Source organism: Phaseolus vulgaris, chromosome 9 (assembly GCF_000499845.2).
Source record: "Phaseolus vulgaris cultivar G19833 chromosome 9, P. vulgaris v2.0, whole genome shotgun sequence".
NCBI lineage: Eukaryota > Viridiplantae > Streptophyta > Magnoliopsida > Fabales > Fabaceae > Phaseolus > Phaseolus vulgaris.
The window spans coordinates 6,168,344-6,184,450 of record NC_023751.2 but is presented as its reverse complement, the minus strand read 5'-3'; the positions used below and the strand labels follow the sequence as shown (position 1 = coordinate 6,184,450).

Genomic DNA, 16,107 nt, shown 5'->3' with positions numbered 1-16,107 from the left:
TGGGCGAACCGAACCACGAAGCAAATTATATAGCCGGAGGCTTTGCCGGTGGCGGGTGCTCAAATTCCGCCCGAAAGAAACATCTCCGGGACATCCGGTCCGCTCATGCTACTACGAGGAGGCGTCCACACATACCTCCGATCACTTTCACTGACGACGACTTCACAGCCATAGATCCAGCCCAGGACGACCCTATGGTAATCACCGTGGAAATTGACAAGTTCGCAATTGCCAAGACTTTGGTAGACCAAGGTAACTCGGTCGATATATTATACTGGGAAATCTTCAAGAAAATGCGCATCCCAGAAGCAGATATTCAACCCTATAACGAACAAATTGTAGGGTTCTCAGGTGAACGGGTCGACACTAAGGGGTATATAGACTTGTATACAACATTTGGTGAGGAAGACGTTCTCCACAAAACAATAAACGTACGATATCTTCTTGTTAACGCCCAAACTTCCTACAACATCCTGCTCTGTCGTCCGTCCATCAACAGATTAAAAACCATTGTCTCCACCCCACACTTAGCCATGAAATTCCCTTCGGCAAATAACGACATTGCAACAATCCATGTCGATCAAAAAACCGCTAGAGAATGTTATGTCGCAAGTCTGAAAAGTGAGCCAACTCGACGGCTCTACACGACCAATCCGGACGACCGACTCCCGCAAAAAAGGGGACGATCCCCGACCCGACATTCCGGACGGCGCATGTCCCGTCGACAGATGATAGCCCTTGTTGATCTTGACCCTCGTATGGACAATCCCCGTATGGAAGCAGAAGAAGACTTGCATCCGTTCCCACTTCGCGATGATCGTCATGCTACACATATTGGCACCTCACTGAAGCCGGACGACCGAATGGCCATCGGCACGACACTTGTTAAAAATGCCGATCTGTTCGCATGGACGGCCGCTGACATGCCCGGCGTAGACCCACGGGTCATCACTCACCGATTATCACTGTATAAAGAAGCTAGGCCAATAGCTCAAAAGAAAAGACATCTAGGCGAGGAACGACGCTAAGCCGCACGTGACGAAGCCGATAAATTGTTACAAGCTGGATTCATTCGGAAAGCCCATTACACTACATGGCTAGCCAATGTAGTTATGGTTAAGAAAGCAAATGGAAAATGGCGAATGTGTGTTGATTACACGGACCTCAATAAGGCATGCCCAAAAGACTCTTACCCTCTGCCTACCATTGATCGTCTCGTTGATGGGGCGGCCGGACATCACATCCTCAGCTTCCTTGATGCCTATTCAGGTTATAATCAAATCCAAATGCACCCGGCCGACCGAAAGAAGACAGCCTTCATGACTGATTCCGATAATTTCTACTATGAAGTTATGCCCTTCGGACTCAAAAACGCCGGGGCCACTTATCAAAGACTAATGGACCATGTATTCCACGACATGATTGGCAGGAATGTTGAAGTCTATGTCGATGACATTGTTGTCAAGTCCGACTCATGTAAGCAACATATTGCTGACCTAAAAGAAGTTTTTCAGGCCCTCCGCCAGCACCAGATGCGACTCAATCCTGACAAGTGTGCGTTTGGCGTCGAGGGGGGAAAGTTCTTAGGTTTTATGCTTACTCATAGAGGCATAGAAGCTAACCCTGAGAAATGTAAAGCTATTTCCGAAATGAGAAGCCCCAACTCCATTCAGGAAATTCAGAGACTCATCGGCCGGCTCACCGCCTTATCCAAATTTGTTCCTAAACTTGCAGAACGAATGAGACCCATCGTCCGATTATTGAAAAAAGCATCTCGCTTTGAGTGGTCGGCCGAATGCGAGGAAATTTTCCTCCAATTGAAAACTTTTCTATCCTCCCCACCGGTCATCCAGAAACCGGACGCCCGAGAGCCCATTATAGTCTACCTCGCCGTTTCAAACGAAGCCGTTAGTTCAGTCTTAGTGCAAGAAATTAATTTTGAGGAACAGCCAGTTTATTTTGTTAGCCGCGCCCTCGATGGCGCCGAAATTCGATACCAAACGATCGAAAAGGTGACTATGGCTCTCATCATTACCGCCCGACGAATGCGTATGTATTTTCAAAATCATCGTATTATTGTTCGGAAAAATTACCCCATTGTAAAGATTCTCACTAAACCAGATTTAGCCGGACGAATGATCGGATGGACGATAGAACTATCCGAATTCCATATTTAGTACCAACCACGAGGAGCCATCAAGTCGCAAGCTCTTGCTGATTTCGCAGCCGAACTCACTCCTTCCTCAGCCGAGACTGAACACTCATTGTGGATCTTATACGTGGACGACTCCTCCAACGAAAGGTCGTGCGGCGCTGGAGTCGTTTTGGAAGGCCCCGACGAGATTGTCATCGAGCAAGCCCTAAAATTCGACTTCAAAACTTCAAACAATCAGGCCGAATATGAAGCCATTTTAGCCGGTCTACGCCTCGCTCAAGAATTGGAAATCACAAAGTTAATTTGTAAAAGTGATTCCAGGCTAGTCATTGGTCAGCTTAATGACGAATATGAAGTCTGAGAAAGCTTTCTACAGCGATACTATCACTTAGTCAAACAGTTGATGAGCACCTTTTCTGAAATTTCCATGCAACACGTTCGACGCGATCACAATACTCGCGCGGACGCCTTGTCCCGGTTGGCAACCACGAAGTGTAAGGGAATGCATAGGTCGGTCATCCATGTTACGCTTGCACGCCCAAGCATCGACCTACAGGAATGCCTAACGACCGACGCGGAATCTACTTGGATTACCCCAATTAAGCAATATTTACTCGACGGCACATGTAGTCCTCTCGGCGAAAAAACCATGAAGCTGCAGGTCGCCCGTTTCGTCTTAATTGGCGACGACCTTTACCGCCGAGGTTATACTCGACCACTCCTTAAATGTTTGACACCTGACCAAGCTTCCTATGTCGTCCGAGAGTTGCACGAAGGAATTTGCGGAACTCACTCCGGCGCGCGAACAATGGCTGCCAAAGTATTCCGGGTCGGATACTACTGGCCGACCGTCCAAGGCGACTACACCAATTTCGTCCAAAAATGCCTTAAATGCCAAGAGTTTGGCACTTTGTCCCATAAAAAACCTGAGGAACTTCATTTTATGTTATCACCTTGGCCATTTGTCCAATGGGGTATGGACATCATTGGCCCTTTCGCCCCCGGTAAAGGCCAGTGTAAATTCTTACTGGTCGGCATTGATTACTTCACCAAGTGGATTGAAGCCGAGCCTCTGACTGCGATCACCGCCCGCAATGTCCAAAATTTCGTATGGAAAAATATTGTTTGCCGCTTCGGGCTTCCACAGATCATCATCACCGATAACGGTCGGCAATTCACCGACCGGACGTTAGCTGAATTTTACGAGAAACTCCACATCAAACACATCGCCAGTTCAGTCGAACATCCGCAAACAAACGGACAAGCAGAAGCTGCAAACAAGGTCATCCTGAACGAACTGAAGAAACGTCTCGGTCCAGCAAAGGGTAACTAGACTGAAGAACTCTTAGAGGTCTTATGGGCATATCGCTGTACTCCTCAGACGACTACACAAGAAACGCCGTACAGCCTAATATGGCACTGAAGCTATGATCCCCGTCGAGATTGGAGAACCTTCTCTCCGCCGACAAACCCTTGATCTTGATCTAAACAAGGAAAGCCTCTCGGTCGGCCTCGATCTCATCAACGAACTTCGGGACAAGTGTAGAATTAGAGAAGAAGCATGCAAAATTCGGGCGGTCAGACGATACAACTCCAAGGTTAAACCGAGACTGTTCCACAAAGGCAACTTAGTATGGCGAATGCGGAGTAGCGCCCGGAAGGAATGAGGCAAGTTCTCTAGCAATTGGGAAGGACCATTCCGCATAGCAGATACGGCAGCTGGTGGAGCCTATTACTTAGAACATTTATCTGGGAAGGACATACCGAGAACGTGGAATGCCACGCATCTCAAATTTTATTACATTTGAACTTAATAAAAGTGTACTCTTTCCTCGCTCGGTCGGTTTTTCCCTAAGGAGGGTTTACGACCGAGAAGGTTTTAACGAGGCACTATAAACTAAAATCCAAGTCTCCTATTCCTTTTATTACTCTCAATCTATGCCTCATTCGGCATTCGCATTATTACTAACGTAATCAGAATTATTTATGCCTCGTTCGACATCCGAATTAACTTATTACTTTAACGTAATCGGAATTATTTATGCCTCGTTCGACATCAGAATTATCATTACTTTAACGTAATCGGAATTATTTATGCCTCGTTCGACATCAGAATTATCATTAGTTTAACATAATCGGAATTATTTATGCCTCGTTCGGCATAAGAATTATCTTAATCAGAATTATTTATGCCTCGTTCGGCATCAGAATTATCATTACTTTAACGTAATCAGAATTATTTATGCCTCGTTCGGCATCAGAATTATTCAGAATTATTTATGCCTTGTTCGGCATCAGAACTAACTTATTACTTTAACGTAATCACAATTATTTATGCCTTGTTCGGCATCAGAATTAACTTATTACTTTAACGTAATCACAATTATTTATGCCTCGTTCGGCATCAGAATTAACTTATTACTTTAACGTAATCGAAATTATTTCTGCCTCGTTCAGCATCCGAATTAACATTCACGTAATCCGAATCATCTATGCCTCGTTCGGCATCCGAATTACCTTATTCCTTCGAAAACCAAAATTACCTATGCCTCGTTTGGCACCCGAATTCATAAATCATTACTTATATAAACCAAACCACGTGTAGAAATTATAAATAATTGTTCGGCCTACGCACTATACATACTAGCTGAAATTATAAATATTCAAAATGCAAGTGTGTATTGCCCACATGCCGGGCCCAACAATTTTTATGGCACATTGTTCATTAACTCTTCAAAAGAGGCGTCCGGCTGTGGGCCGGGGGTCTCCGCCTCGGCCTCCTCATCTAAATTATCATCGGGGTTGGCCGGCATCAACTTTCCATCAACTACTATTTTCTCTATATCGTACCGGTCGTCCTCCAGGGGTGCTCCATGCAGGCAGGCCGCTTGACCGATGCCTAACCGAAAATATTCTTCGCTAATGCGAAGCATGAAGTCTTGGCACTTAGCCACTTCTGCTTTCAAAGCCTCCTCCCGGTCGGCACCCTCCTTTAGTTGCGCCTCGAGGTTCTTCGTCAGTCCCTCTTGCGCTTTCACGGCCGCCTGCTTCTCCTCCACTTGGGCCTTTAACTTTTCGACCATCTCGGCCGACGCCTTTGCAGCTTGATTGGCCTCAGTTACTTCCTTCTTCAAACGAGGAACGGTGACGGTCGTAACTCTCTCGAGCTCTTCAATCACCGTTCGGCTCGCCACGAGCGCCCGACTTTGCAATTCTAATGTCTCCACCATCAACTTTGTCGTAGGGATGGTGGAGAGCACTTCGTTCTCCTCGGCCGTCAGCTCTGTTTGTAAATGGGCCGCTATTTCCAGGCCGGCCGTTAACAGAGACGGTTCAACAACCGTTCGAGAGGGCCCCGGTCGGCCTTCTTGATTTCCCTTAGGGGGTCGACCCCTTTTCTTCGCTGCGATCGCAGCCGTGGCCCCCGCAGCAGGCACCACTGAAGTCGGTCGTGCATCTAACACCCCACTCGTCTCAAGGGAACCCGCCTGTCGGTTCCTCTGTTGACGCAAGTTGTTCATATATTCATTCAGCGAGGCGTCCGTCCGTGTCATGATCTCTGCAAAACACACAAGAATTAAACACTATTAATGAAGTTATTCAATCACAACACAATTACAATCACATACCAATAAAATCAGCCCAGGGATCGGACGACGCATATAGTGCAATTATTTCCCTTGTCGGCAACTTATGAGGGAGTTGGTCAAACACCACCATAACGGCCTTATCCCAACCCGACAGGGCCGTACGGGAACTAGCATTAAGTACAGTCAGATTCTGGGTCCAATGGAACGGAAACTTGGTAACATAAACATTATAAAAATACTCTCGGCCGTCCGGCTCCACAAATATCTTGAAGTATCGTTCCTTGAAGTTCTTGTAAGATGTGCTAAAGGCTGCAAAGCGCACACTCCCCGGACGACTCGTCAATGACACCCAACTTACCGGGGTGACCGAATTTGTGTTATAATAAAATAAAAACACTTCCGCTCTGGGCGTCAAATTAAAAAGTGGACACACCATTCGGAAGGCCTGCATGCACGCCCATGAGTTCGGATGAAGTTGGATTGGAGCTAAGTTAAGAAACTGTAGCATGTCCATCGTGAACTCATCGAACGACAAGGTCACTTTCAAATCAGCGAACAACGTACTATAAACGTAAAAGAAATCAACCGGAGCGTTCTCCCTTCCATGACAGACACGGTCGGTATACCCACATATTTCAGCAATTACAATATCCGAAGGTAATCCCGACCGCACGACATGAGCCCTTGCCAGCACTTTATCCAGGTCGTCCGGTTTCCTAAAGACAGTAGGTATATTCCTAACACTAATATCTACCCACTCATAGTTCGGACCCATTGACCCACTCGTACTCTCGCCACTTCCGGACGATGACTCCCCACTCTCACTCGACTCTCTACTACCTACTCTATTTGAAGAAAGTTGAGACGACATAACTAACCTTTCGTTCACGAATCAACACCTCGGTCGGCAACTACAGATCGTACAGCAACAATTCGCAATGTGGACTCGGCAATCGGAGCGACTCGGATTCCGAACTCAAGGAAACGTGATATCTCTGCAACTGGAAGCGCTATTTATAGCACTCCCCTCTCACCCTCATCCGTTAGATTCCCGCTCATCCTACGACCTATATCAGTCGGAAGTCGAAGCGTCACTTAATCTACACCGCCGGATCCATCTCCGCCGCCTTTGACAAAAAGCGAACGTCCCGTCATTCCGTTAAATTTAATGTATGACACCTCGAAAGGCACAACAATCATTACGACTCTTCAGCTTTTATTCACCTCGAGCCTGGAGGGCAAGTGTACCGGTAGGCACCGGACGAACGCACGTGGCCGACCGACCGAATGCATAATAAATGTAAGGGCATTTATGTGACAAGCTAAGGTGGTTAAGATACACCTTCGAAGAATAAGGAATATGCGTTTAGAGAAGATATGTTCCCCGGGTATTCCGGAGCACGACTGACAAGACATATCCATAACCACCCTGAGCCCAAGGGATAGAAAGCCCATTAGGCAATCCTATAAATACTGTGCTCAAGCCATAGAAAGGTACGTTTTCATTCACTTACTAAACCACACTTAGAATCTCATACTTACTTGAGCGTCGGAGTGCCTTCGCAGGTACCCTCCCCCGCCCGACCGAAGGAGACACCAAAAAGGAACGACCGACCGAAGGAGAAGAAGATCGACACGTCAGCGATTATCCTACATCAACCGACCGTGCCTGGGCCCCATCTCTCCATTCAGGTACAATACTTATGCTCATTTCAAAGTAATAGTAAATTTGATATATTTATAAAAAAAATAAATATAATCAGACTAACAAATAAAAAAATACTTTTATAAATAGTTTTAAAACTTGCTTTTCCAATAAATATTTTTGAAAATATTATATTTTTTTTCAAATACAATTCAATCCGGAGTCCACTTGAAAAAAAGAGAGTGTTGAGGCAGTTAAATTTAAGCGTGACAATTCAGGTCACTTAAGTTTATACTGTGTAACCCAGAACCTACACCTGCTAAAGTGGGGTTTGACCTACCCTATGATATATTTTAATTTTATTTTAATATTTTATCATTATATATAATTGTTTTTGTAACGAATATAAGTAAATATTTTATTTATTACTCTATTAAAATTCTATATTTATAAGAGAGAATTTATATTTTTTATACTTCACTTTAATATTTTTTATAACATGTGTAAGGATCTAGAAAATTACTTTGAAGTAGAAGAGGTATATTTTAAATGACTCCTGAATATTTTTTTATCTAAAATGAAAATGACATATAAATAGAAATTCATTTATTCAGGTTTCATTATTTTAAAAAGAACCACAATCTCTCTAGAAAGTTCTTTTTCCTTCCCTCTCCCTTCTCTCTAAGATTCTGACTTCCTCGCTCATCAGTTCGACGATCGGGGAGTCCACCATCACACCCCTGACAATGAATACTACAAGACTACCTGATCAGAATATCTGATAGAGTGAGTTCATTTTTGCTCTTCTCTTTGAGTCAAATTTTGAACTTGTTAGATTGTTTTTGTCCTTGCTTTGCTTGTGACCCTTTTAGCTTCAGGGTTAATCTCTGTTAGCTCAAGGTCCTAGTGATATAGTTAGATTTTTTATTAGGACTCTGTGGTGCAGGTTAAGTTACCTTTGAGTTCTTGGTGGTTTTGGAGCTCTTAGTGAATATCTACTAAATTTTAGGTAAGGAAAGTTAGTTTAAATTTCCAATAGAACACTAGGCTAGAAGATCTGGATGTGGGGGTGACGTGGTCACCAGTCTCAAACTTTCTTCCAGGATTCACTACAAAAAATCATGTAAAAAGTGGCGGTTTTAATATGGCGGTTATTAATAACCGCCACAAATTTCAGTATAATACGTCATTTGACTAACCGTCACAATTTTCTTTCAAAAATATGTCATTTCCAACTAATTATCCTTCTGAATTAAAACAAGTTTTCCTTTTCTTCATTTCTTCATTACCGCGTTGCGAGAACTGCTGGGCCTACTTCAACACCTACTGCAAGCTCGAGCAGTGGTTATAATCTTGTTCCCTCTGCGGCAACCTCAATGGCCTCTCCTCCGACGCCATCGAACGCTACTTTAGCCCTCAGTCCTGTGCCGAGATTATGTCCTCTTTCGTAGATCTCGCATTGCCTACGCGTAATTATGAAATTTACTTTTCGATTTTGGTTCATCGTTGTTGAATTGGATTGCTCTTGTGCATGTTTTTCATATTTGACTGTTTTGATTGGAACTGTTACAGAGGAATCGGCGAAGGAAGCGGCAATGCTGGCATGTCCGGTATATGTTGTTGCTGTTAACTTGTCCTGTAAGTCTCCTAACATCTCACGGCTTATTGATTTGCTAATTGTGATAATTGGAACTGGATTTTGACAATTGGATGGTTCGGTGAGGTTAATTGATCAGGAGTTTATGGTATGCTACTGATTGTGAGTTTTGCTTTGGGTTCTCTGATTAGGACCTGGTGGAGCCTAAGAATTTTGTGTGTGAGAGCAATATGGCATTTTACTTATAATTCTGTAGGCTATGTTGCTTATGGCGATAATAACTTTTATATGTCTAGTTTCCACATGGTTATGATATTATCTCCTGTTCCCTTATTTAAGAGTTGAGACCGTCGATAAATATTTTTTCTATATTAATTTTATCTAACCGACTGGAGAATGAGACGCAGATTCAAAACACATGGATCTTGTGTCTGGATATGGTGAATGATTATTAGATTACGTGGCCAATGTTTTTTCAGTGTTACTGGCCATGATTGCTGCAAGTTAGACTTATAGGGTTTGGAACTGTTTCGGTGGCTGTGTTTTCTGGACTAACTTTTGTTTGAATGAGAAGGTTGTGATTGCATAAATGACCTTTGGTTTTGATCCTTTCCCCTTATTAAGTCATTCTACCCATTTCTTCTTATTTCTGGTTCTTTTGATTCTGTATAGAAGGATGTGATGCAATGATTAAGGTGAAGATAGATGTGCCTGATTTGCATGTTTGTTATTCTATTCTGGCATTTGTTTCCTTCATAGTGTTCTTTAAAACTTGATTAATTTCCTAAATATACAGATGTGTCTTCTTCATCACTGTCATTTTGTAATCGAGAAAAATGTTTTCGGTTATACTGCAGCTTCTGAGGAGTTTCTAGAACTTACCAAAAGTGCACTGTTGGCTGCTATGGAAGGTATTATGTTGACCACACCATTGCATCTGCACTTGAAACACTTAGACCAACAACTTCATGGAAGAGAACCACGGCAGCAGGTCAAGGATTGGATGGTGTTCTGATAGGTGGGCGTGGTTTTGGGATAGCAATGGAAGCTCTCTGCAATTTCCTTGCATCTAAATATGGGAATACTTTTGCTTTAGGTTTGAATGGACAAATACAAAACTTGCCATTTATGACTTTTGTTAGTGTGATTCTTTAATGTTTAATCTTCTATATTTAAAACGCTTTAAGAAGATATTATTTCTTCTGAGAACTGCAGCTAGAGTCTTTGTCTTCTTGTCTGATCCCCTGATTATGGACACAAGACGATATGGTGAGCAATATGAAAGCAAAGGAAGGATGCAGATCGTGCTTTACTCCCAGAGCAGACACCCTTCTATAAAGATCTGGTATTTAAGTTATGATGTTGCTATTCCTGTCTCCCATTTTTTAGAAGTAAAAGAATTGACATATGTATTACAGGCTGTTGTTGCTGTTCAAGCAGGTGTATGTGTTGACATATTTGCTGTAACAAATGAGTACACTGATTTGGTCTCCCTAAAGTTTCTAAGTATTGAAATTTGGGGTTCCTTATTTTTGTACACAAGTACTGAGGATTCAACATTGCCCCAGGACATGTAAGTCTCGTGTGTTTACATAATATCCTGAGACTTGCTTTACAGTAAGAGATAGTTGTTTGGTATTTTCCGATTATTGTGTGACTGCCTCCAATACAATCTCAACTTGAGGTGGTTTTATATACCCCTTTTCTCAATTAGCCAATTATGTTTTATGTTAACCATATCAAAATAATGCTTATTATTTTGTTTAACTTCTTATTACTTAAACTAATCAATTGCAATTGAATTTACCACATATTGTTTTATTAATCACTTACTTTAAGTGATAAGCATGAAATCTAATTTGGTAACTGAATCCAAACGTAGTTGAAATCACAAGTGTTAACATTAACACCTTACCATCAATATTTATGTACACACTTTCACACATATCAAGGTATAAACTGCTACTGTTTACAACCATGTCTTTAAAGCTTTAATGCTTATACATTTTTTAATGTGTTTATTTAAGTGAAGTGAATTAAGTTGTAAATGTCATGTTAAACCTTATACTTGTATTATTTAGATTTGATAATTTTTATCATGAGAAATCCGTTCTAGTTCATTAGTTATTCCATCAATTGCATAGTCTTTCATTTGTCGTCTTGTTTATTGTAAACATGGAAACTCTTCATTCTTTGTGCATAAAGCTGTAACTCTAGTTTTTGGTTTCTTCTTTTTTGTGATTCGAGTTTTGAATAAGTATTTTATAAAATATCAAACACAATCTGATCTAGGCAGTTGAAATCATCTTTATATTAATTCATGCACCATTTTCTAGATAGTTATGTGATTTTCATTGCTCGTCATCCAAATTCCTAGAGTATATCATTAGCAAATGCTTAATTAATCCTCTGCTGCTTTGCTCTTCTTTGTGTTGAAGTGCTGAACTTGAATTACATAGTTCTTACTAGTGGAAAATAGACTGCTCTTAGTACTCTATCAAACACATATATTAATATTATCTTTACTAGAATATATGAAAAATATTCAAAACTATCTTATAACTTAGATTTCTTATCATAATTTACTCAATTAATTAGTTACGATTGCGATAGGGTAGAAATAAGGATTAGTTGTTCAGGGTTTATGAATATATAAAAAATATCAACAAAGTACAATACATTTAAATTAATATTATTTTAGTATTTCATTTTGTTTTATATCTCCCTCTTCTCTTAAATGGTAAAATCTCATAAGTCCATTTGACATGCCTTGTCACTAATTCACTGCAGGCTTCCTAAAATTTGGACATGTGCTGGATGGATCCACCAATGAGGTATTAATATATTTAAATATTTATTGGTGTCTTTTATTTTATAATTATAAGCAGACAAATTCATTAACTTAAAATTATTTATTTCAGGCGTTAGATTATGGAAGTGGTGCTCCATCACCTAATCAAGTAATAGGATCAAGTGCTAGAAGCAAAACTGATTAGGGATATATGTTTTAATTTTAAATTTGATTAGGGATGTATGAACTTTCTATGTACTTTAATTTTCAATTACATATAAACTTTTGAACATGATTATGTGTGTTTTAATTTTCAATGAAATGAATGGATGATTACAACTTTATACATTATTTTATTTTATTATGAAAAAGTGGTAGTTAAATTTTATAATTGTATAAAACATATTATAAAAAATATTATAAAAAAATGGTGGTTAAATTTTATTTATTCAGAATTAAAATTACGTCAGTTAAAAACGCCATTACTTACGTATATTATGGCACCAGAATCTTCTTCAATGAATGTAAATTGCGACAGTTATAACTGACACTACTTACGTATATTATGGTGTCAGAATCTTCTTCAATGAATGTAAATTGCGACAGTTATAACTGACACTACTTACATATAAAAACCGCCACTATTTACACTATGTTTAAAGTGGCGGGTGTTGCGGCGGGTAGCGTAAAACCGTCACATTAAACTTTGTGGCGGCCAGTTCTATGGCGGTTTGACAAACCGCCACAAGCGTATATTGTGGCGGTTATAAACGCCAGTTTATACGAAAATAACCGCCACAATATACACTTTTTTTTGTAGTGATTGTTTGTTTTAAGTATATTAGAAATTGAATGAGATTTGAAAGTGAAATTTGATATATGGTTGCTATTATAAAATTATAATGTTGTTGAGTATTGGTTGTTTGATGTTGATTTAGAGTAATTTTTAACTATATCATGGACTTTGTTATTTATAGGTGCACTCTGGTGTCATTTAGATCAAACTAAAATTTTCGATCAATCCAAAAATTTTGGGTACACTCTGGTGTCATTTAGATCAAACTAAAATATTTTTTATCAATCCAAAATTTATGGGTGCACTCTGGTGAAATTTAGATCAAACTAAACTATTTTCGATCAATCCAAAAATTTTGGGTACACTTTGGTGTCATTTAGACCAAACTAAACTATTTTCGATCAATCCAAAATTTCTGGGTACACTCTGGTGTCATTTATATCAAACTAAACTATTTTCGATCAATCCAAAAATTCTGGGTACACTCTGGTGTAATTTAGATCAAACTAAAATATTTTCGATCAATCCAAAAGTACTGGGTGGACTCTGGTGTTATTTAACTCACACTAAAATATTTTTTATCAATCCAATTATATACATATATATATATATTACTATTATTATTATTTTAGCATAGTTTGTTTTGGATTATTATTGTTAAATAACTTTTTGGATATATTTGGATTGTTAGAAAGTTTAAATTATATGTTATGATTGTATGGTGTATTGATGTGTTAAACGAAGTGTGAAATGATGTGAAAGTAAGATCAAAACATAGTATTTTCAGGAAAGAAAATACCGTGTTAAGATTGTTTAGGATGTGCATTGACTAGGGATTCGTCTAGAAGGAGATATCCTGACTCTACTGAGATAATGGAATCATATAGATGAAATTATTCAGGTGGTGAGAGTCAAAGGAAGTTCATATGAATGGGTAAGTTGTTTGAAAGATAACTAACTTGACCTGTTATATGAGTTAACCCTATCATACTAGGAGAGAGATGATATTGAGATTATTTATGCGCATAACTGTGTGTGTGGATTTCACAGTGATATAGTATGACAAGTGCAGATCTCTGAGTCTAAGTCAACGCACAAGTCTTCCGGAAGTAGAGTCAAATGTCTATGTGATATGAGTCCGTAGAAGTTTGATATATGAAAGATGAATTACGAAGATTTAATAGACATTTGATGGTTGAGAACTTTTATGAGACTTGATGAATGATGTTGATTATTTTGAAATTGAAATTATATAAATTTTGTTTAGCTAGCTTACGCTGTTATTTGTTTGTGTTTGTTTCTTTATCTGTGATGATCGTGTTTTACACGGGAGCATATGAGATTGCAGGTAATAGAGCTCCTCAATGAGCAGCAGAAGGATTAGATAGATTTAAATTGAATGTTTTGTTTTGTTTTTAAACTTTTGATGTATATATTAAATCCCTATGAAGAAGGATATTTTTTTTAATACAAATATGAGAAAACAATATATGTTTATATGTTAATTAAATATTGCATGCATAATATATTAGTAAATATGGGTAAAATTAGGGATGTTATTTTCTTTATTTATTTACAATATATAAGTAAATCATTAATTTTTATATATTTTTTAATTATTGTATTTGTAATAAATTTGTATTTTGTATAAAATACTCAGGTTTAAAATTAATTATTTATACAGAATTTTGCTTTTTTTAAAAAAAAAATTAATTAATTTAAGACAGACCAAATATATTTTCATACAAATTTTATATACATCCGTTCACGTTGTTTCTATTAAAAAAATATGTATTTCTTTTAGTTGTTTTTGTAAGAATCGATGTTTGTTAAGTAATGTTGTTAGAAAAATCATTTTCATCGAAAAGGTTAGAATTTAAACATCATCTTGTTTTTTTTTAAATAAATAAATATTTTAAAAAAATATTAACAAAAGAGAGAAAAAAAAGTATTTCACTAAGTCAATATATATATAAATATAATACCTATAATAACTTCTTTTCATTGATTAGATTTATATTGCATTAGTTTTAAACTATTCGGTTGACTAAAATCATTATAAATTATTAAGAGAATGTATTTTATTGTATGCTAGAGACGTAGACTATATGTATTTTTTTTGTAAATTCTCAGTTTTTAGGCAACAAGGTATTTTAAATTAAATATAAATTGAAACGAATATTTAACTAGTTTTTTAATATGCGTCTTTGAAGTAATTTTCACAAGATACATTATTGCAATATTAAAATGATATTTGCTTTGTTAAGACCTTATCCAGTAAACATAAACTTCTTATTGATAGTTAATTTTGAGATAGTATATGAACTATATTCATGAAAAAAAATTGTTTTTTTTAAAACACAACAATAACGCATACATTATGAAGAAATTACGGTAAGTCTGGGTTAATTTATATTTTAAAGGTGATAGTTTCACTCACTTTATTACTTTAGTTCTATTTTGGGTTTGTAAAATTTGGTTGCATTTAATTCATGAATTCGATAAATATAATCTAATTTAGTTATAATTTTGTGAATTAGATTAGATGATTGAATTTAATTGAGTTTTATTTAGTATATCTAATTATAATTGGATTGAGTAAGGAATTCATTAATATTAATTGAATGAATCCCATTACACAATAAACTAAGGATGACAAAGTGGGATGGGCTGTGTGGGTTGGTCCGCGGTCCATTAGTAAAAATTGCGAACCAAACTCATCTTTCAACTCGCTAACTCGCATCAACCCGCCCCACATAACACGTGGTCCGTGTGGGTTAGCAGCGAGTCGGAGTGGGCTAACCTGCAAACCAAAAAAATTACAAGGGTCATTGGAGTTATAATTTCCTTAAAACTCCTTTTTAGTCCAACTTTGAGAATGAAAATACAGGATGTTAGATATGATATTTTTTCATGTAATTTGGAATAAATAATAGTGGATATGTTAGGTAGTGGGTAAGCCAAGAATATTGGAAGGTTGATACTTGGATTATGTAACATTCAATTAACGTTTGTTGCTATATTAATCTTAATGCCTTTGTCTTTTGTGATAATTTTTTAAGAGAAAAAGTAAAAAAAAAATCATTCAATTTCTAAAAAAAAATAAAAAAATGAATGCAGACTGGCCCACAAACCTACGGGCCAGCCCTTATACGGGGGGAGACGAAAAATTTAGTCCGCATTCACTTTACAGGGCGGGCCAAGTGCGGCATCCCTACAATGGCAATTTCTTCCTGCACCCTACAATGTTATGCAAAGACCAAACTGTCCCTATTATTTTTTAAAAACCCTAAAATGCACTTGAACTGTATTTATTTCTTTTCATTTTGGATTATAAAATCCAGAAAAATTTCGAATTGGCACTTCCGGTGAAATTTTGGATCCACCAATCCGTAATTCAAAATATGTATTTAAGATTAAAAAATCCATCATTAAAAAAAAACATTCTGGATCCACCAATCTGTAACAAAAATATGCATTCCAGATTCAGAAATCCATAATTAAAAAAAAAAAGCATTCCGGATACACCAATC

The 16,107-nt window shown here is 38.1% G+C and overlaps 1 protein-coding gene across 3 annotated transcripts; it reads left to right on the top strand.

The window, feature by feature from the left end:
• The first annotated feature begins 8,501 nt into the window (after window positions 1-8,501).
• Window positions 8,502-12,051, top strand: LOC137822850 (protein transport protein SEC23 D-like). 3 transcript variants are annotated; one of them, XM_068627857.1, is made up of 7 exons: window positions 8,502-8,859; window positions 8,963-9,028; window positions 9,845-10,005; window positions 10,203-10,332; window positions 10,406-10,560; window positions 11,778-11,821; window positions 11,909-12,051. In XM_068627857.1, the coding sequence occupies exons 1-3, from the start codon at window positions 8,826-8,828 to the stop codon at window positions 10,000-10,002; spliced, it is 258 nt and encodes an 85-aa protein (XP_068483958.1). In that variant the 5' UTR covers window positions 8,502-8,825; the 3' UTR covers window positions 10,003-10,005; window positions 10,203-10,332; window positions 10,406-10,560; window positions 11,778-11,821; window positions 11,909-12,051. The 3 variants fall into 3 exon arrangements, with proteins under 3 accessions (XP_068483958.1, XP_068483959.1, XP_068483957.1); XM_068627858.1 differs by having other exon boundaries at window positions 9,845-10,083; window positions 10,428-10,560; XM_068627856.1 differs by having other exon boundaries at window positions 9,845-10,083; window positions 11,909-12,050.
• Window positions 12,052-16,107: the final 4,056 nt, after the last annotated feature.

Bases quoted from the DNA above. Each gene is read 5' to 3' on its own strand.
- LOC137822850 (XM_068627857.1), top strand. From the start codon at position 8,826: ATGTCCTCTTTCGTAGATCTCGCATTGCCTACGC. The intron at 8,860-8,962 runs GTAATTATGAAA...GAACTGTTACAG, and splicing joins AGATCTCGCATTGCCTACGC to AGGAATCGGCGAAGGAAGCG. The intron at 9,029-9,844 runs GTAAGTCTCCTA...GTTATACTGCAG, and splicing joins TGTTGCTGTTAACTTGTCCT to CTTCTGAGGAGTTTCTAGAA.